The 21,775-nt window shown below is 37.3% G+C and overlaps 1 protein-coding gene across 3 annotated transcripts in view; it reads right to left on the bottom strand.

Moving 5' to 3' along the window:
• Window positions 1–890: 890 nt before the first annotated feature.
• The window catches only part of LOC131062620 (transportin MOS14), a 260,300-nt gene continuing 239,415 nt past the window's right edge, over window positions 891–21,775 (bottom strand). For all 3 annotated transcript variants that reach the window (XM_057996324.2, XM_057996326.2, XM_057996325.2), the window contains 10 exons: window positions 9,654–9,777; window positions 5,603–5,684; window positions 5,429–5,517; window positions 5,209–5,283; window positions 5,065–5,119; window positions 3,006–3,125; window positions 2,814–2,906; window positions 2,470–2,615; window positions 2,083–2,260; window positions 891–1,934 (listed from right to left, as the gene is read on the bottom strand). In XM_057996324.2, coding sequence (XP_057852307.1) covers window positions 1,656–1,934; window positions 2,083–2,260; window positions 2,470–2,615; window positions 2,814–2,906; window positions 3,006–3,125; window positions 5,065–5,119; window positions 5,209–5,283; window positions 5,429–5,517; window positions 5,603–5,684; window positions 9,654–9,777 — 1,241 coding nt within the window. In that variant the 3' untranslated portion in view covers window positions 891–1,655. The remainder of the gene's footprint in view (window positions 1,935–2,082; window positions 2,261–2,469; window positions 2,616–2,813; window positions 2,907–3,005; window positions 3,126–5,064; window positions 5,120–5,208; window positions 5,284–5,428; window positions 5,518–5,602; window positions 5,685–9,653; window positions 9,778–21,775) is intronic.

Below are 21,775 nucleotides of genomic sequence, written 5' to 3'. Positions count from 1 at the left end.
ACACATTTTTCTTGGCAAAAATATCAAATTAGAAGAATACTAGAATATGAATTTTTTTCTTAGCAAAAATATCAAATTAGAAGAATGCTAGAATATGAAATATGAATAATTTTTATTTTTAGTTTTAGTTTTTTGGGTTGTTGTTTAGTCCTTTTAATATAACAACTATACCACATCACCTGTCTGTATTTTTTTAACATTCATTTGTTTTTTTTAATTGCAGAAATTACGTAGCCCCTTTTAACTGCAGTTGTGCTGAATAAACTTTTTAATTGTTACTAAAGCTCTTAAAGTGTAAGTGTTTTTTCTTGGCCAAGGCTTTAAAACCTAAGGGCCACGCGATCCAAACACAAAAGAAATATTCAGTCACTCGACTACTGGGGATAGGTCCAATATTGAGCAGATGATCCAGGGCAATTCGGATCAAAATGCGCTGCGTTGAAACCCGAGGTGGCTATAGCTTCGATCCCTAAGATATATAATTTAAATAATCTAAAAAAAACTAATTATTATTTATTAACTTACCCCAAAAACACTGAACCTTCCTTCACCCCACGCAAAAAAAACTACTTTGTTTTTTATCACGTTGTGTCTGGGAGTCAACAGCTGTTACAAGCAGAAACACTTGGATGTTTATTCGAAATAGTCCCCAGTGAGTGTACGCAATTTTACTTCTTAAAAAAATCATCATTCTAATTTCTAATCAAACTTATTCAGGAAGGGGAAAAGCATCAATTGCTTGAAAAATTCAAACAGAGTAAAACTTAGCAAGTGAAGCAACCATAGATTAATAGCTTATAATATATAAAATGAGTCAGTAGGCAAGCTGAATGCAACTTCTAATAGGTAGGTCACAGTAGATCACAGTAGATCCACCGACAAATATAAAATGTATAAAAGAATTTGCTGACTTGATCAAATCAGGATACATCAATGTTAATTGAATTTTGTCACTTGATTAATTAGCAATATCGTACAAGAAACAACAGTAGTCCTATATGTAGTCCTTGTGTATATTCCAAAACACTTGAAGGGGATCCAACAATATTTATTATTACAACTAAAAAATTCTGGCGTTTGAGAACCATCCTCTGACGCCACATGAATTTCTGGAATTTTGATGGGAAGCCAATTAATGTACCATGACAATCCATACAAAGGCTCAATTTTTCTAATCTGAAATTTACATTCACAGCCTGAAATAATAAGGGAATCAGTGATTATTTTTCTGGAAATTTTTCTTTCCAAACTAATTTTCCAGATAATTTACAACAGCCTGATTATTAATCCACAGGAGGAGCATACCGAATTCATCTTATCCCTATTTCTGCTCCTCATTTTCCTGTGTATATGTACTTAAATAATGACATCCATCAGTCAAAATGATCAGATGGCTTAAAACTGATACTAAAATTGTAAGCCAACGCTTGACATTGATCACCTGTACTCCATAAGAGTCAATGTCCAGACTTAAAAACTGTGTAATAAAAACTATGTACTCAGAAAAATTGTTGCCCATAATAGTAATACAATCACAATAACAAACTCTCTGACAAAAAACCCGTGCTCTGACTCTCATGATCTCAAACAATCCCAGTATACAAGATACTCATACAAGTTACAAAATCAAAATGTCCTTTGGTATTTTAAAACAATCATGATGCCGTTGTGAGCGTCAGTCGAAGTGGCTGCAATGCTCCCTGTACAATCTCTTGAACTGTCTTGTTGCGGCGGCATACATCTGATAATTCTTCAAGCGAACCTATGAGAGCTGGAGAATTTGCACCAGAGGCTGCGGAAGACAAAGCCCCCAAGAAGCTTGATCTCTCACCATCTGTTATGGCTGTTGATGGTATCAAAGAAATGGCCTCCTGTGCCCAGTTAACAACTTGAATTCCATATATCCGTGTCATTGACATAAGAACAGAAATGACCTGTAAGATGAATTTAATTGCATAAGACTACCAGAGCCCAGCACTAATAAAAGTGCAAATAAAAAACAACCCCTAGATTTAATCATTTGTTCAAAAGAGAAGCTGGAAAATATTAGGTAGCCTCAACTCAATATGTTATGTAACTTACTTCTTCTAATCTAGATTCAGGAAGAGCTCCTGCCAAAGAGCCTATCAGAATTCTTGTAAGACTTGTAGCCCGAGGTAATATAACATTGTCAATGATTGAACGATATTGTTTTCCACCAATTGATGTGGCCACATCAAAAATATCATTTAAAAATGTTAATATTGAGATGCATGCTTCCCTGGAAAATAAATTTACTTCATAAGTTTTCTTCATAGATTTGGTAACATTCAATGCCAATTGATAATCAAACAATATATCCATAAAAGTTGAATACAAGATAGGTCCAGTGATTAAAATTAAATACAAAATCTATTTTGAAAGACCCCCATAGGTGCTGGACTTGGAGTAAAAAGCCATCTACCATAGGTCCAGTGATTAAGAAACTACCTGTGTTGTATAGTAATGCCAATCATCGAACAATCAACTAATGGAGGGAATATAGTTGATGGCACAAACAAATGGGGACAGTATCTAATGCATCTTGAGGCTAACAAAAAGCAATCATCAGCAATGTCTGGCCTAGATGTAAAATCCTGCCTCAACAAAAAATTTCAAGAAGAATCAGTTCAGTTCGTTGCTTATCAATCAATGCATCTCAGAAACAAATAGAAATAAGTGCTCCCATAAAACATTACAAAGCTCCAACAACTACTAAAACATATATCAAAACAGAGTTCCCCATAACAGAAAAACTTTAAGACATTCCAAGGTTCCAAATGCTAATCTACTACCTGAATACTCTTTAAAAGGCTTATAGTATGGCCAAAGAGTGAATTAATTAGACCTCCTAGATAGTTTCCACAAGAAGGATCTGAGCCAAAGATCTGCAAATTGAAAGAAAAAAAAATATTATTATTAAATTATGATAGAAATCACAATAGGGCAAATATTATGAATAACAAACAGCCTTGTATTTGAAATACCTTTATTACTTCACTGGAAAGGTAAAGGAAACAAGATTGATGGTGCACTTGATATTGCAACTGGACCACCTGCAGCATATCACTTATCGTAACACCGATGGATTTTCCGCATGTCCTCACCTGAAACAAGATCCATGTAAGCAACTTTACCCTCAAAATAAAGATTAGCTAGAAGGGTTAATAAAGATTTTCCTGGTTATATATAAAACACTAAAGGGAGAAAAAAGGGAGAGATCAAAACTTCAGTGTCAAAATGGAAGTCGGGAATTAGTTACTAGCAGCCTAGACATTCCCACAGTAATTGGTCTTTTCCACTATCACTTTTAATTTTAACTATTATTTAGAATCTCTAAGCTACCTATTTTGAATATCCTTGCTCGTAATGTCTCAAATAAGAGGTATCAAATTATGTACACAGAGAGAGATCGATTTCTGTCTAACTTGCAGTCTCAACTGAATCTATTCCAAAGGCAATTACATTGGGTTTGTTTTCAAATACGTTTCTCATTTAAGGCATTAAAAATTACCTCCAAGGAGGATAAAGTACGTATACAGAAACATGATGAGAATAGAGCAAAAGTAGTTTCTGGATTCAATTGTGTATAAGATTTTTGCATCAATGTTTCGGATCACACTCCGTGATCCATCATCCATCGTTTTGATTCCTTTGGCTCTCATTATCCTGATGATGGATCACGGAGTGTGATCCGAAACGTTGATGCAAAAATCTTATACACAATTGAATCCAGAAACTACTTTTGCTCTATACTATGGATTGTGGAAATCTCTTAGCATTGAAAGATGAGAATAGTTTTGAAATATGGAATTTGAACTTCATGTGTGAACTGATAAGATGATAAAATGTTTTTTAAAGCACTTTAGGATGGAAATGTCCTTTATTCCAGATAAGTATCTCTACTCCTATTTGAAAATTACTATTGTTTTAAGTTTGAATATTTCTCACTTGCTGAGACAGAAATTTTTGGTTTGACAAGTTGAATTTTATCAGATATCCATCAAAGCGAAATTGAAAGTGGAATTTTATCAGATATTAAAACCTGCCAATGCCCTGATAGATGTGTGTCAAGTGTGGAAGCATAAACAAGGCACATGAATTTTTTGAAAAAAATGCCTCAGTGGCATGTGGTCTCTTGAATGCCATGCTTGCAGAATATGCACAAAAAGAATTTGTTGAAAAGGCCTTGCAAACATTTAAGTTAATGCAATCAGATGTAAAGCCAAACATCTCATTTTGCAAATTTTATTATTATTATTATTAACTTATCATTAAATAATAATTTATATATTAACTTTATCCATACTCTGAATCTTATGTATTCTTGTACATTGAAAAATTAGATGCTTCTAATATTTCTGATTTTAGGCTGCAAGAATGTATATATTTATTATTTTCATATTTTTTTGTATGGACGAACCCACACCCATAACTTTTTTGACCAAATCCACAAACCAAACCCACAAACTTTAACCCAAACCAGTACCAGGATGTGTAACTAGGATAAGAAAAGACAACCATCATACCACTTCAGCAAGAACTTGTCTCTTGTGCATGTGCATACTAAAAATGCATTGGTCATGTTTGTTACTCGGTTTCCACTGGCATGCCCTGAGGAAGTAATCTTTCATTAAGTTCTTAATTTTAGGGAAAGATTGTATTGAAAATTAATAGCATTTGATCACCAGCTAGTACCAAATCTTGTGGCCTAGCTCTCTCCAAAATCAATAAACAAAATAAGATTAAAAATTAAAATTGATAAATAATACCATATTGGGTGTTTCCCTTACCATTTAGGGTTTAACATGTTGAGGAATCAGAATACAAACAGAAATTTTGATAATATCTCATAAAATGAAAAACAATAACTAACGGCCTAGCTCAAAGAAGTAATGTAAAATGTGAACTTGATTTTAAGCAAGAAAGTAGACAAGTCCCAGAATGATTAGGGCTTGTTCATCAAGCACTTGTGTACCAAAAATTTACTAAATTGTTAACATTGAAATTGTAACCACTTATAAAATTCAGTGCATGAATTCTCACAGCATATTTGCAGGCCCTGCACAGTCGCTCCATAGTTTGCATGTCCCAAGCACGTCTAAAAACCAAAGGAAGATGTTACTCAACTAAGTCAACAGAATCTAAAACCCAAACTACATGAATAATATGCTTTTCACACATTCTTACTGGTCAAAAACAGCTTTCAAAGTTGGCCAAATATTTTGAAATGCATCTCCCACAGCTTCAGGATGGCTAACATATCTGTAAACAAACAAGCAAGACAGTTAACAGGATAACTATCATGCATCCTTGTGTCTCATACATTCACAAACAATTTTACAAGAAACAACTATTCAATGAAATGCATTACCACAATCTGTTAGAATATAAACCATGACCATTGTACCTGAAAATATTTGAAAGGCGATCAATAGGAATAGTATACTGATTTGCACTAAATTGCTGAGGAGATCTTGCTGCTTGTGCTATTACTTGCTGAACATCAATAGAAATGTTGGAAATTAAACATATGTCTGGAGAATACAAAATCCAACATGTATGTATTGATGGGCAATTTTACCTGCAGAGGAGTTACTGCAGGAATGCATAAAGCCTCAAGGGCCTTCTTTGCATGTTCTGGTGGAAGGGCGGTGATAACCATACTGTGAGGCAAGTAGAGAGATTTCCCATTACATGAGAATAATTACACATACAAAACTTAATTTTATAAAATACTTAAAAATGTATATGACTCTACAGAGCAATAGCAGCACAATCACTTTTTTGAAACTGCAGGTACACTATTGATGCATAAAAGAAACTGCTCTGACATTTCTCCATATGGAAGAATATCTAAAGATTAATTTTATCTTAAAGAACTTGATCTATTAATGTTAAAGAGAACACTTTCAAAAACTAACAAAATAGCTCACAATTTAATTCTTTATGACCCAATTTAATCTTCATGAAAATATTAAAAATATGGCATTTCATCATCTAACGTGGGACAGCTTCTTTCTTTGGTGAAACAGAATATTCCAACATTATATGAGATGATATTTGCAAAGAAGGAAGTGTAAATCCAATAAAGCTATATGTAATTAAAAAACTATGGTCTATACATCAAAACTTTTGAAATGTATGATCCAAACTAGTGTTAGAATAGTTTTAGAGCTTAAAGGTATTTTATAGAATGTAAGCGGTACATGATCCATATGACCTACCCTCACATGTACAAAAATAGGAAATATAAAACTTTTGAGTAGACGAGGTCATGATGGCTGGTCTTTCATGCATACTACTATATCTCAATTTGATTTATTTAAATGAAGAGCAAACTGTCTATCGACTTCTTCCTGTAATTGTCTTCTAAATCTGAAATCCATCAAATTGTCCCATTAATCCGAGCTCAGGAGGCCATCTCTAATTCCTTTATGAGTGTCCAAGCAAGGCAAGAAAAATCTGGGACTTTTGTGCAGAAACCATGAAGCTGCATGGAGAAGAGTTTGGTCCAAGGAGTTCAAGTTTTATGGTTTCTATGTATACAAATCATGGGAGTAATTTAGCAGAAGCTGCTGGTTGGAAAAAATTACCTCCTATAGTTATATTTAAAAAACAGAGAAAAAAAGACAAGAAAAATATTTCTGTTGCTCGAATTTTGAAAAACCATGTGAGTGGTGGGCAAGCAAGAGGTGAAGACACTTAAAATAATGAGGCAGACTATCAAGATAAAAGGCCATGGCATCAAGATTCATCCATGTTGGAGAAGAGGTGTAAAACAACAGTGCAGTTATGTGCATGTGGAGAGAGGTAGGCCACATAGGTAAGAAGAGAGGGCACATGCAAAGAGAACAAATGGCACAGCCATAAGGGTGATGTATTCTAAAACAGAAGAGAAAACGTCAGCAGATCAGGAAGAGACAGCAAGGAGAAATCTGCCCAGTGCTACAGCTGGAGTTGCCATGTCTCAGCAAGACAGCCACTCACCTTAAAGGAAATGTCCCTCCACACAGTTTGCAGACTTAAACAAGTCAAAGCTCTCAAAAAATGAGTATTCTTGAATGTTGACTGCATTAACACTAATTTTGACATGTTTTTACTTTTTTATTATTCATTAAGTTAGTTTGTTTAATGAAAAGCAGGAAGTAACAGTGGAATAAAGGCAAGGATGTTTGGTTCAAGGAGATATAAGTTTTTACTGGACAGAATTTATTTTTTAAATGATTTTCTTTCTTTTCTTTTTTGGAAAAAAAAATGTGTAGACCTATGTTCAGCCAAGTTTCTGGAATGGGGAGGGGAGATGCAATTTCGAGACAGATATTTTTGAAGGCCATTCTAGGGGACAGCCAGGGACAGCAAAGAGGATCGCTCTATAAAAAATATTCGGAAAATTCAAATATTCATGTGATAACATTGATAAGACATTCATCATATACATAATTAGTGATACATTATAGAATCCTTATATACAAAATTAGAGTTGAATTAAGAGTTATAAAGTCCGCCAATAAAAACTTTCTTGTTCAAGCACATGTAAATAAACCACTATTAGAGTGCAGTAGTAAAGCCTCAATAGTGGCACTTTTAGGTTTTTTGTTAGAGAATGTTCTTTCCCTTTGAAGTTATTGGTTTTGTAAACGTGTAGCATAAGTAATTTAATTCTGAATGAGCTTTGGAGCATGACAGAGGATAGAAAGTTACAACAATTCCCACAGATTCTGCATGGTAAACTACATTTCATCTCAAAAATCATGTCTTAGCAACCATTCAATGAGAAACTTATGTTCATTTAGACTCAATCAGAAAGAGTTGGGAAGTCAATGACCACAATACAACTACATTGACTTGATGTTATAGTTGTATAGCCAATTGTCTAAAACTTGGTAAGTCAGAGCCTATCAAACGTGGAAGACATCAGAACAAATAATAAAAGGCTAATTTTGATAGACCTGATGACCGGACCATGATAACAGTAGCCTTGAATAGTCTTCCCTCTTTATAATAAAACGTTGCGGATGCCTTGTAGTTGATAGAAAAACTGAGAAAAGGAAATATAACGCACTATCAGTTACTAATGAAACATGTGAAGAGCCCAGCTCATTACAAAAAAAAAACTAGGCAAGATAGATTTACTGCTAACACAAACAATGATAGTAGAGGCAGATGTGCAAAAGTTAGAGGTTCTGAACAGTCATATTGGCAGGGTTCTGAACAGTCATAAATCCATTGCAAGCATGGTTCTGAATATGACTGTTAAGAAATTTCAAATTGAAGATAAATCCATGCTTGCAATTGATTCACAGTAATGTATGTGAATGGTTGCACTTTGCCACAAAGGAAACAGGTATTTTATTCCTTTTCATTGATGAATACTCTGGGGTAACATAGGGTTATTTTCTGAAACATAAATTAGGAGTGTTTACCATGGTTCTCAGGATCAAAAACCTAATAAAATAACAAATAAAAATGGAAATTCTGACAGAAAAATGAAGAACATACTTCAGATGAGTTTCAACACGTTTGAGTGGAACATGGAATAAGAAGGCAGTTGACAAACTCCTACACTACAAAACATTACATGAAAGTTTTACAAATGATCTTAATACAATTTTGGAATTGGCAATCTTCAATTCTACAGAGAACCCAAAAGTCCCATGAAATAGCAAGAAGCTCAGTAGCAGGGCAACTCACCAGATGGTAGTGCATCATAGATTAGAATCCAAGCGAAGTTGGTGTTTGGATAGTACCTTAATGTAGGTGTGGCTTGAAGGAATATTAGAAATTGCAATCTACACTTCTAGAGGAAACGTGAAAGTCACATGATCAGTTGGGCAAAAGTTTTCCAATAGAACCACTACTGGATGGGAGTATATCCTGTATTCAAATCCTAGCCTGTCAAAAAGATTTAACACACAATCCTCATTTCAACCCCATCACGTGGGAAAATAAACTCCTCTAACAAGAATATTTCTGTGTCATAAGATGAAATAATCAAAACTACAATACTTGAGAGAGAAAGGGTTTAATCTCTAACAATAATTAAGCAGATCAGGATTTATAAATCAGAATCTGCTAAATTAGAATCCTAAATTGTGAGAGTTGACAATTGTCGACCGTGCAGAATAAAGATGCTAAAGTGATACTAATCTTTTTCCAGCATATTTGTTCTCCTTTCCATTTCTATTAAATTAGCCTTCAAAACATATTATTTACATGGATTTCAAGTAATAGAAAGCAAGTAGATGTCTTGCAGATATCATTCTTGGCTATAAACTGGAGCTAGATTTTGTCTTACTCATAATTTTGTTTCCTAGTCATATGAACTTATACAACCTGATCTTTCCCAAGGGATTTACCATGCAAAAAATTAGCATCTAACAGGTTTTCTTTACCAGATATTTTTACAATTTGCATTTCTACGTTTAGTAATGTCAGTGTATTTAAAAGAACAATTCATTCAATAAACCTTCCACTTCATTTAAAGATCCCAAATCTAGCTGCATGTATATGTGATTGCAGCTTCTCCTATCCTTTAGATTCCATTGCACTGAAAAGAAAGCATTGATTGAAACTAAAGATATGATAATTAATAACTATTGCGTAGACTAGCATAGGCATAACGAGATTGTTACCTCAAGGCTTCAATAAGCTGCAAGGCATCTTCAGTAGACAGCTTGTAACCACTTTCTCGGCTCACAGCCTTGTGATAAATGTGAAAAAGACCATCCAGTGATCCTGCTAACTTATCCCTACATGCTGCCAAAATGATAAAGTACGATTCCACAAAATGAGAAATGCTATGATTGATGAAGCACATACTCATGGAAATATTAATTCAATCCTAGAACTTTGGGAACATTTCACCAAACTTGTTTAAGCGTAATAGGTTATGAAGAGTTATATGTTTCTACCTAACCTTTGCATATCCTCCAAGGGCTGCATACTAATGCAAATAAACACATTGACAACTTTGAGGAATGTCAAGCTAAGAACAGGCTTTAGATTTTCCAAAAGAAGGCATCTGCCTCAAACATATGATAACTGACTCAAAAGTGATAAAAAAAATAAAACAATGAAAGATATAATATTAGACAAAAAATAAATGCCAGATGAAGCAACATCTTCATGCATGTTTTGAATAACCCTCTTTGAAGCTTCCAGTTAAACCAGTGGACAAAGACCGAATGAGATTATAACAACAGGCTTTAAATTTTCCAAAAGAAGGCATCCACCACAAACATGTTGTAACTAATTGAAGAGTAGTCAAAACAGTAAAAAAATGAACATATAAGTTAAGACAAGAAAAGAAACACCGGATGAAGCAACATCTCAATACATGCTTCTTGATAAATGCCCTATCTGAAACTTCCAGTCAATCATATTCTCTTGCTATCTACATCCTGATGATGGATCATGGAGTACGATCCAAAATGTTGATGGAAAAATGGTCATGCAGTCAAATTCAGAAGCTTCAAGCTAATATTATGGGCTGTGGAAAATCTCTGTATTAAAAAGATTGAATAAATTTCTCTCCATTGTAGAGAAACACCTAAAAGAAAAGATTTCTGTTTAAATCTTCAAAATGAACAGAAGAATCAAGCCTTCTTAACTCTATTCAGCTTGCCTCAAATATTACACTAGAATAAATTTAATTGCCAATCCATGAAGATCAAATCAGCAATAATCAAGCAACTCCAAATGAAGAGACTTGATTTATGCCTCCACAACCATTTCATTCCCATAAAAAATATAGGACATCCTTTCTTCCACCCCAGGTCCTTAGGCAAAAGGTTTGAGAACATTTATATTCCCTCTAGGGACATAAAGCATCTTTATTTTGCATCCCAAGTCCTTAGGAATAAGGGTTGAGCCATCCTCCATAACTAAAGGTCATTCCCCAAGCAGGTTATGAACAATCAATAACTAGCATATAAACCCATACATGCAAATCAAAGGGACCAAATGTTCAAGCCAACATATTTGCAAGGAACATCTTTTCAAGCCAAAGCATGTATAAGGTCTATAGCAAGTGTCAACACACCTCAATAAAACATAAGAGAGAACAATTGATCTCCCTCTCATCCTTGAGGAATTCGTGCCCATGAATCTTAATTTGTCTCACTAGTTAAACGACCTTGTTTGACAAGCATGAATCCACAACCAAACATGTATAATGTGCATTCTTTTTTAAAAAAAATGTTTTTTTTTCAGCTTTTCAGGGTTAGGGTTGAACCCTAATTTGATGCGTGCCCCATCAATGCCCTCTATGCCTTACAAAACTCCCTCAAATCCTCTCTTTTTCTCACATTTGTTTTTCTGATTTATTGAACAGCTAGATGAAGAGGAGAGAAAAGAGTGATTGAAGGAGTGAAAAGACATAGGTGGAGCGAGTGCAAGAGCAAGAAGAGTGACAAGGAGCAAGAAGAAGACGAGGAGGATTCTACAAAAACTTGGAGAGATTTTTCAAGCACTAGGTAGGTTTTTTGTTTGTTTCATTTCTGATTTTCAATTTTTTTTTGTTTCTTTTCCATTTGTTTCATTTTCAAAATCAGATTTGATGTTGAATCTTGAGGGCAAAATGAAGAATTATTCCAATGTTGCATTGAAATGGCTGCAAATGCATATTAATACATTCATTTCAACGCAACATTGGAATCATTCTTCATGTTGCCCTCAAGATTCAACATCAAATTTTATATTTTGTTTTCAAATTTTAAATTTGTTATACTAGGTTGAAACTAGGCACTTACTAAATTTATTTTTATTTTGATTTTGTGAAATGCAGTGTCACAAGAGCTCTCATGATATGAATGAAGATGAGATAGAAATTCATTCTCATAGTGGAAATGAATCAAAATATGAACCTAAGGCTGTTCCAAGAGCCCAATCTAGTTCCATGGCAAGTGCAGCAGCTAATGTAGAGTAAGTACCCTTCCGAATTATTCGCACAATATGCTAACGGTCCCTTTGATCCTAAGTCTCCTCTCAAATAGTTTGCATCAAAAATACCAAGCACATTAGGTACAGGTGGTTACACAAGGAAGTGGCAATGCACCATTTGTGGTGTTACAAGGTTTGGCAGCATTACTAGAGTTAATCCACACTTCCTTTTTCTTTGAGGAAAAGATGTGGCCCCATGTCCTTTTTTGGAAGATCTTGCAAACATTATATATAGAATTGAGATCAACTAGCTTTGGGGTGTCCTTGATGATGGTGCAGTTGCAATGCCTACTACTTTGTCTAGTAGGGCACAACAGAGCCAGGTACATGCTTCTAGTCATACATTGCAGATTTGAGGAGTGAAGTCCAAACCCTTATCCACTTCCAATGTATGTGGTCCAATCATTAGAGGGTAAGTGGAAACACAACTTGAAAAGTAACCCCATAGTTGATTGTTGAATGTGCATCTGACGGATTTGCCAATGGCATCCCATTTCATATAGCTCGATCTCCTTATTATAAGGAGATAATATCAATCGTGGCGAGGGGAGGATCATCATATGTGCCACCAAGTGAGACAAAATTGAGGACCACAACCTTGGATAAAAACTATTCCAAGATCTGTGTTTTGATGGAGAAGACGAAGGCATGAAGGGTGGAGATTGGATGCAACATAGTTATGGATGGGCGGACGAACATTAGCCATTGTCCACACATCAACATCATGGTTACATGTGCAGAGGGCCCATACTTTCTCAGGGTAGTTGATTGTATAGGGCATTGCAAAGATGTTGATTTTCAATTTGAGGTCCTTAGGGAGGCTATTGAGGAGGTTGGGCCACAAAATGTGGTCCAAGTAGAGACAGATGCAACACAAGTGTGTAGAGCCGTAGGGAAACTTATTGAGGCAGCCTACAGACATATTTGGTAGGGTCCATGTTGTGCACATACCATGAACAATGCACTCAAGGGCATAGGGAAATTTGAATGCATTAGAGGAGTGGTCAACGAAATGAGAGATGTGAAGATGTTTATCAGCAACCACCACACTTCAAATGCACTCTTTAGGAGCTTCTTGAAGGAGTTCATAAAACCTGTTGAGACCATAGATGCATCCTATTTTATTCTCTTGGAGAGAATGATTGAGTTGCAAGAGGCACTGCAACTCACGGTTATGACAACAAATTGGAATAGGTGGGCCAAGGCTAAGACAGAGTAAGGGAGGAGGGTGAAGGAAATAGTCAAGAGTGATGTGTTTTGGAGTGATGCAAAATACATAGTCTCCATCACTGCTCTAGTTTTCCAGGTCATCAAATATGGGGATGGGGATGCACTTACACTTTGAGAGGTTTATGAGTGCATCGATTTTATGCTTGACCAAATGATGGTTGTTGTGCAAGTGAAGGACCCCACTTTAGCATTCTACAATGACCACATTCGGCCAATCATTGAACGCAAATGGGACAAGCTCAACACTCCCTTGCATATGGTTGCCTATGCATTGAATCCTATGTGGTACAAGGCTGGGGCTAGTAGAGTTACATCGATTCAGGATGATGAGGTGAAGGCAGGGTTCTTTAGGCGCATTGATAAAATGTACGAACCTAATAATGCCGACACGATTTACACTGATTGGACCAAATGTTCCACTCTTAGGGGTTATTCAGACACGACTAAGATGGATATAGCAACTATGGCACAGGAGGACCCACTTGTGTAGTGGACTTGTCATTGTCAAAAATCTTTGACTATCACTCTAGCCATTTGTTTGCTGTAAGATACCACCCTATTTTGCTCAAAACTGATTGCTACAACTCAGAAATAATTCTGTCAAACAGTTACCATACAAACTACACCTGTTCTGTTTTAAATGTTTAGTTGATATTTGGTGCATTTTTTCAGTGTCTGTGGACTTAAAAAATTGACAAATCACGAGCATTCACATAGGCAGCATTACAGAATAAGTATAATTTTTTGACAATGAGCATTTCATGAACCAAAATCATTTCATTCAGCAGTCATATCTTGCAATAAATTTCATGTATCTATTCAACTTATAATTAGTAGAACATTTACACAAGTTTATCGAACAGCCAAAGAACCTGGTAAATTCCTTGTGTTCTTGGACACGCCCATCTCACTGTGATATTACTCAGCTCCATATATTTTCTTCCAGCAAACATTACACGCTCCAGCTGACAATTGTGTGACCAGCAGAGGTAAAGTCCACACCCAGCACAGATAATATTTCACATCCCAACCTGGAATGTTTTTTTGCGCCAAACCACAAGTGACTTCGACCAAGCTGGTATCAACCCACAGTGAAACTTCCAGCTGATTATGACGCTGTCTCAGAGACTGATTCTGCATTTTCTATGCCAGTTAACATGCCCAGCAGACATCTAATGGCTGCGTTAGTAGGTTTTGGAGGCAAAATTTATTTTTGCATATTTGGTAACTCTAGTCGCACCCTTTCAACACTTCACTAGACGCCCCAGATGACCAAAAACCAGTTCAACCTGCAACCAATAAGTGTGTTCTGCAGCAGCAATGTAACACGTCTGGCCTATAATCATACAGAGTGAAGGGAGATAAATTTCTTTCCCAAGCGTTCAACTGTATACCAACACTCACAACACCCTATTTCAATAAATGACCCCCTGTAGATGGCATTCACGCTCAGTGGCTGCAACTAGCTTCTTCCTACTAATGCTGCGATTCCTGAAGTTGCCACCTTCTTCTTTCACTATCCACACCAATGTGCATTATCCCAAAATCTGACCTCCTAAACTCTACCGGCAAACTATTTAAATACAAAGCTGAGAAATTTGATTTGAATACCTGTAGTTACTGTGAAATTCCCCTTGTGCACAAATTTGAACTGTAGCTTAGTTGCTCTTCAACTCTTCTAATGCAAGTTTGACTTTAAAGACCTTCCCAACATGATCTCCCACAGGCAAGAAAGATGTCACATCTGAGGGATTTCATCTCCAAATGCCAAGAAATTCCAGAACTGAATCCAGAAAACTCAACTTCCAGAAAAAAAAAGCACAATTCCCCAAGATGCCCCAACTTGCATTAAATGCTTACATTTATAACTCCCATTGGGCCCATTCCCAAGACATCACAAATGTGGGATAAATGAATGATATAATAAAAACTTATTATCCCCTTATGTCTCCACCAAGAAAGGGGTACTTCTAATTTTCCCTTTTTAACATTAGGCTTCAACATTAAGTAATCACTTAAGTTAAATATTTAAATTGAACTTAGGAACTTTTTGATTTATTGCCCAATAAATTAGTGGTCCATTAAATTTGCAATCCAAGTGGAAAATAAAATGTACCAAAATATTGTTGACCAATATTGCTTCAAAATTTACCAAACATGAGCCCAAACTGACTTACTAGAAATAGTAAGTTCTTGGATAAGTCAGTTCCTGGAAAACCCGTCAAATCAACTTTGATTAGCCTAAAACTGAATTTTCCTAGGCCAAATCCTTCATTGATCCCTGCAAAGGGCTAGTTAGCCCTCGGGACCATGGCAAAATGGGCTAATGACAAATCGCCTACTAACTACTGCAAAGGGGACATTATAGTTCGCCCCATTTGAAATTGCTTGTCCTCAAGCAATCTCAACTCTAGATGTTGTAAGACCTACTCACCCTCCCAAGTAGCATCCTCTACCGCCAAGTTCTTCCACTTCACCAAATACTCTCTGATGACCCGTCTCCATAAGGTACGCTCCGTAGTTTCAAGAATGGCCTCAAGGACCAAGATAAGTTTCCCTTGTCATCAAGAGGAGGTAACTCTGCTGAAGGTAACACATTATGGCCCAATGCCTTTTTAAGGCATGAGAGATGAAACACATTGTGTACCTTGTTGTCCGCCGACAACTCAAGCTCATAAGCGACCTCACCAACCCTCCTGACAGCTCTGAACAGTCCATAGTAGCGTGGCTTCCACTTCTCTAAACCACTCCTTTTGAGAGTGGATTGTCAGTAAGGCTACAACATTAGATAAAAAATGTCACCAAACTCAAAAGATCTCTCTGCTTTGTGCTGATCTGCATATTGTTTCAGCTGGTTCTGAGCCTTTGGCATGTTTTCCTTTAGTGATCTCATGATATCTTGAGTCTCCTGCAAGAGATCCTTAGCCTTAGGTACTCGGCTATCACCAAACAACAAATCTAAGAAGCTCGGACCCTCATAACCATAAAGAGCCATAAAGGGTGACATTTGGACAGACATATGATAAGTGGTATTATAACAGTATTCTCCTAAATGCAACCACTTCACCCACGCCTTTTTCTGCCCTTTGATATAATTATGGAAGTATCCTTCCATCCACTTGTTCAGAATCTCTGACTGTCCATCTATCTGCAGGTGATAACTGGTGCTTGGAGTAAGCTGTCCCACACAACTTGAAGAGCTCCTACCAAAAATGACTCATGAACCTGTTGTCCCTGTCACTCACAATGCTCTGTGGCAACCCGTGGAACCTGAATACCTCTCTGAAAAACAATTTTGTTGTCTACACTGCTGTATAGGTGGATGAAATAGTGAAGAAATGACCAAACTTGTCAACTGATCCACCACAACATATATGCAATCCATGCCTTGGAGCTTGGGTAGGCCCACGATGAAATCCATTGAAAAACTATCACACTTCCTCTCGAGAATGGGTTGGGGCTGCAATAAACCACCTGGAAAAGAGTGCTCATGTTTATTTTGTTGACATACCGAACACTCCCTCACATACTGTAATACCTCAGTCTTGAGCCCTTTCCATGTAAAGTGCTCTCTCACCTGCCTGTAAGTTTTGAAGTACCCTGGGTGACCTGCTAACGATGAGTCATGGAAAGCTCTCAAGATCTTCTGCTTCATAGCAGATCCTGGCACTAATAAAATCCTCTCCTTGCAAATGATCAATTCATTTACCACTGTGTACCTGTCATCCTGGATAGTGCCAACAACTATGTTTTTCTTGCCCTTGACAAAAACTATGTCAAAATCATAAGGCTGCAATTTGCTGACCCATTTTTGTTGCCTATCATTCTGATCCTTTTGCCCAAGGAAATACCTCAAACTGTTATGATCTGTCTTGATTGTAAACTTACTGTCCACCAAATATCATCTAAATTTAGCCAAGGCGTGCATGATCGCTAACATCTCCTTGTCATAAATGTTGTAACTCCTCTCAAGCCCCCTCAATTTCTTGCTCTCAAAAGCAATGGGGTGTCTATCCTGCATCAATATCGCACCAAGGCCCTCACCCGAGGCATCACAATGCAACTCAAAAGGTCTACTAAAATCTGGAATGGCCAACACTAGGCATGTGCTCATCAACTCCTTGAATCTGTCAAAACATGTTGAACTCTATCTGACCACTCAAAAGCATCTTTCCTAGTCAAGTCTGTAAGGGGTGCAGTAGTCTGAGAAAAACCCCTCACAAAGCGGCGGTAGAATCCACACAAACCAAGGAATCCCTTCAACTAAGAAATATTCTTCGGTGGCAGGCAATCCATAATAGCCCTGATCTTCTCTGGATCCACAAGAACACCCTCAGCACTGATGATGTGCCCCAAATACAGCAACTCTATCATCCCAAAAGCACATTTAGACATCTTTGCGTACAGGGATTCACGCTCTAGAATGCTCAACACGATATCTATATGTTTCAGATGCTCCTCCCAAGTCTTACTATAAATCAGCATGTCATCAAAAAATATCAGCATGAATCTCCTCAACTAATCTCTGAATGTCCTATTCATATAGAACTGGAAGGTAGCCGGTGCATTAGTCAAGCCAAAGCGCATGGCTAAGAACTCAAAGTGTCCATAATGACACCTGAAAGCTGTCTTCTCCACATCATCCTCCCAGACCCGAATCTGATGATAGTCGGATCTCAAATCTATCTTGGAGAAGTAGTAGGCTCCATGTAACTCATCTATGAGTTCATCAATACAGGGAATCAGATATCTGTTTTTTATTGTTTTCTTGTTCAACTCCGTGTAATCAATGCACATCTTGAAAGTCTCGTCCTTCTTTTTAAGTTTTAACCAACACAACTGAAGAAGCAAACTGACTCTTACTAGGCCTGATGTGCCCCATCTCGAGAAGCTCTCTGATAGCCTGCTCGATCTCATCCTTAAATCTTTTCGGATGCCTATAGGGTGTAGTAATAACAAGTTTTGCCCCCTCCTCTAATTCTATAACATTCCCAATGCCCCTGTCAGGAGGTCTACCTGGAGGTATATCACCAAACACTTTGGACTGTTTGGTCAGCAAAGACTGAACCTCTGGAGGATACTCTTGCTTTTGTTGTCCTGTCACCTCTGGCATCACCAATATCTCTACAGCACACTGCACCTGATCATGATGAATCAACCGCTCCATCCGTCTAAGTGATACCACTCTAAGACCACCATCCGATAACCCATGAAGTACCACTTTCTTGCCCTGATGCTCAAATCTCATTTCCACCTCCAAATTAAAAGTAAACTCAACAAAAGAAGTCATCCAAGTCATGCCTAGTATGACATCATAGTCTCCCATGTCTACAACATAGAAATCATCAACCAATTCATAATCATCAATCCTCATATGCAAATTAGTAATTTTCTGCATACACAGGAGTTTATGCCCACTAGCCACCATAACTCTGAATCCATCGTGCTCCTCTGTTTGTAATCCCCGTTTTGCCACAACCCGAGCATCAATGAAATTATTTGTAGCACCAATGTCAATCAAAGATATCACTTGTTGCCCCTAAATCACACCACGCACCTTAAAGGTGATAGACTTCTGAGTGCCTGTCAAGCATGCTATCACCCTGTCATCACTGCTATCCTCACCAGTTGCTGATTTACTATTGCTATCCCCTGAAGAAGATGAACTTTTTGAACTCTCAAAGGCTGTCTCCTCAGCTGAAAAATACTCAATCTACTTGGCCTTAGCCTTAAGGGGACATTTATGAGAAGGATCCCAAGGTTCCCTACAGTGAAAACATAATTTCTTCCTTTTGAGTTCATTCAACTGGTCATTATCCAGTTTCTTAGTACCCTCATGTGGCTTATGTGAATCCTTATGAGATGTTTTCTTATCTTTGTCCTTCCTGTAATAAGAGTCCTTAGACTTGAATTTTCTTTTGTAAGATGATGGTCCCAAGTCCTTAGCCTTTTTAATGGCCTCCTGTAGCGTCAAAGGATCATGTCCCTTGACCCAACCACGTAATGGATTTGAAAGACCATCCATGAATAAAACAACAAGCCTCCTCTCTGAAATATCGGTCACTACCACTGCAATCCTCTGAAATTCCGCAATATAAACATTTACTGATCCCCACTATCTAAGTTGTGCTAGCTCTTTGAAATGCAACTCAGGATCCTTGGTGTCAAACCTCTCAATTAATCGTTCTCTAAACTCCACATAGGAAGTAATTGGTCCATGTCCCATAGTCACCATACCGTGGTGCCACCACTCATGTGCAACTCCATCAAGATGTATAGCAGCATACTTAATAGCTTCTTCTTCAAGCATAGGATTAAGTTGAAGGCAGGTATCCACCTTTTGGACCCAAGCTCGTGTTGTAGTCTTACCTGAAGCATCAAAATAAGGTAAAGATAACTTTCCCACTTTCTTCCTTAGCTCATAATTTTGATTCTTGTCACCTGCACGAGGCACGTGTCTCATCCTCGCGTCAATATAGTCCCGAAGAGTTATAGCTGCCCGAAAATCTTGTCCTCCACTCTCCCAATCTCTCTAAAACTGATCCTGCAAGTCCACAATCTGTGGCTCAACAGTTGTTGAACTCGAACTCTAGGTGGAAAGGTGGGTATGAGAGGTCTAGAACTTGCTGTCCTAGTGGGCTGTGCTGCATGACCAAAATTATCTGCCACCTGTCCTCCATTTCCGTTGTGCCCACCATTGTTACCTCCATTTTGCCCATTATTACCCCCTTGCTGGTTATTATTGTCATTATTACCCCCTTGCTGATTATTACCAGCATTACCACCACCTAAGTTATTCACATTTATACCCATTTGTCTTGCTATCATCTATGTCAGCAAATCCAACCGCTGATTTTGTTGATGTGCCCTTTGTTCTGCTAACTGCTGCCCTTGTACTAGCGTGTCTAATAACTATAAAAATCTGTCCTCTCCCGGGTCTCTTCTCTACACCATATATCTAACAGGGATAGGATCACCTATTTCTTCAACTACAGGTGGATTTGCTGGCCCCGCTCCGGTTTGATTGTTGACGTTATTTTTGGATCTATTTCTCCTCAAATAGTACTGATAATGCATGAGTTTTTAACCCCTCAGGATGGCAGAATCTTCTGTTCTGATAAAACTGTAAGATACCACACTGTTCTGCTCAAAATTAATTGCTAAAACTCAAAAATAATTTTGTCAAACAGTTGCCATACAAACTACCCTGTTTTGTTTTAAATGTTTAGTTGATACTTGGTGTATTTTTTCAGTGTTTGTGGACTTAAAAATTTGACAAATCATGAGCATTCACATAGGCAGCATTATAGAATAAGTACAATTTTTTGACAATGAGCATTTCATGAACCAAAATCATTTCATTCAGCAGTCATATCTTGCAATAAATTTCATGTATCTATTCAACTTATAATTAGTAGAACATTTACACAAGTTTATCAAGACAGCCAAAGAGCCTAGTAAATTCCTTGTATTCTTGGACATGCCCGGCTCACTGCGATATTACTCAGCTCCTTATATTTTCTTCCAACAAACACTACATGTTCCAGCTAACAAATGTGTGACCAGCAGAGGTAAAGTCCACGCCCAGCACAGGTTATATTTCGCGTCCCAACCTAGAATGTTTTTTGTGCCAAACCACAAGTGACTTCGACCAATCTGGTATGAACCCACAGTGAAACTTCCAGCTGATTATGATGCTGTCTTAGAGACTGATTCTGCGTTTTCTACACCAGTTAACACGCCCAACAGACGTCTAATGACTGCGTTAATAGTTTTGGAGGGAAAATTTCTTTCTGCAGATTTGGTAACTCCAGTCACACCCTTTCAACACTTCACTAGACGTCCCAGATGGCCAAAAACCAGTTCGACCTGCAACCAATAAGTGTGTTCTGCAGTAGCAATGTAACACGTCTGGCCTATAATCAAACAGAATGAAGAGAGATAAATTCCTTTCCCAAGCGTTCAACTGTATACCAACAATCACAGCACCCTATTTCAATCAATGAACCCCTGCAGATGGCGTTCACCCTCAGTGGCTGTGACTAGCTCTTTCCTACTAATGTTGCGATTCCTGAAGTTGCCACCTTCTTTCTCTATCCACGCCAATGTGCATTATCCCAAAATATGACCTCCTAAACTCTACTGGCAGACTATTTAAATACAAGCTGAGAAATTCGATTTGAATACCTGTAGTTATTGTGAAATTCCCCTTGTGCACAAATTCGAACTGTAGCTTAGTTGCTCTTCAACTCTTCTAATGCAAGTTTGACTTTAAAGAGCTTCCCAACCTAATCTCCCACAGGCAAGAAAGATGTCACATCTGAAGGATTTCGTCCCCAAATGCCAAGAAATCCAAAAAATGAATCCAAAAAACTCAACTTCCAAATAAAGCACAATTCCCCAAGATGCCCCAACCTACATTAAATGCTTACATTTATAACTCCCATTGGGCTCATTTCCCAAGACACCGTGAATGTGGCATAAATGAATGATATAATAAAAAATTATTATCCCCTTATTTCTCCACCAAGAAAGGGGTACTTTTAATTTTCCCTTTTTAACATTAGGCTTCAACATTAAGTAA

The sequence above is a fragment of the Cryptomeria japonica genome, chromosome 6 (genome assembly GCF_030272615.1).
Source record: "Cryptomeria japonica chromosome 6, Sugi_1.0, whole genome shotgun sequence".
Classification (NCBI taxonomy): domain Eukaryota; kingdom Viridiplantae; phylum Streptophyta; class Pinopsida; order Cupressales; family Cupressaceae; genus Cryptomeria; species Cryptomeria japonica.
The sequence above is the reverse complement of the archived record's forward strand: the minus strand, read 5'-3'. Positions and strand labels throughout refer to the sequence as shown.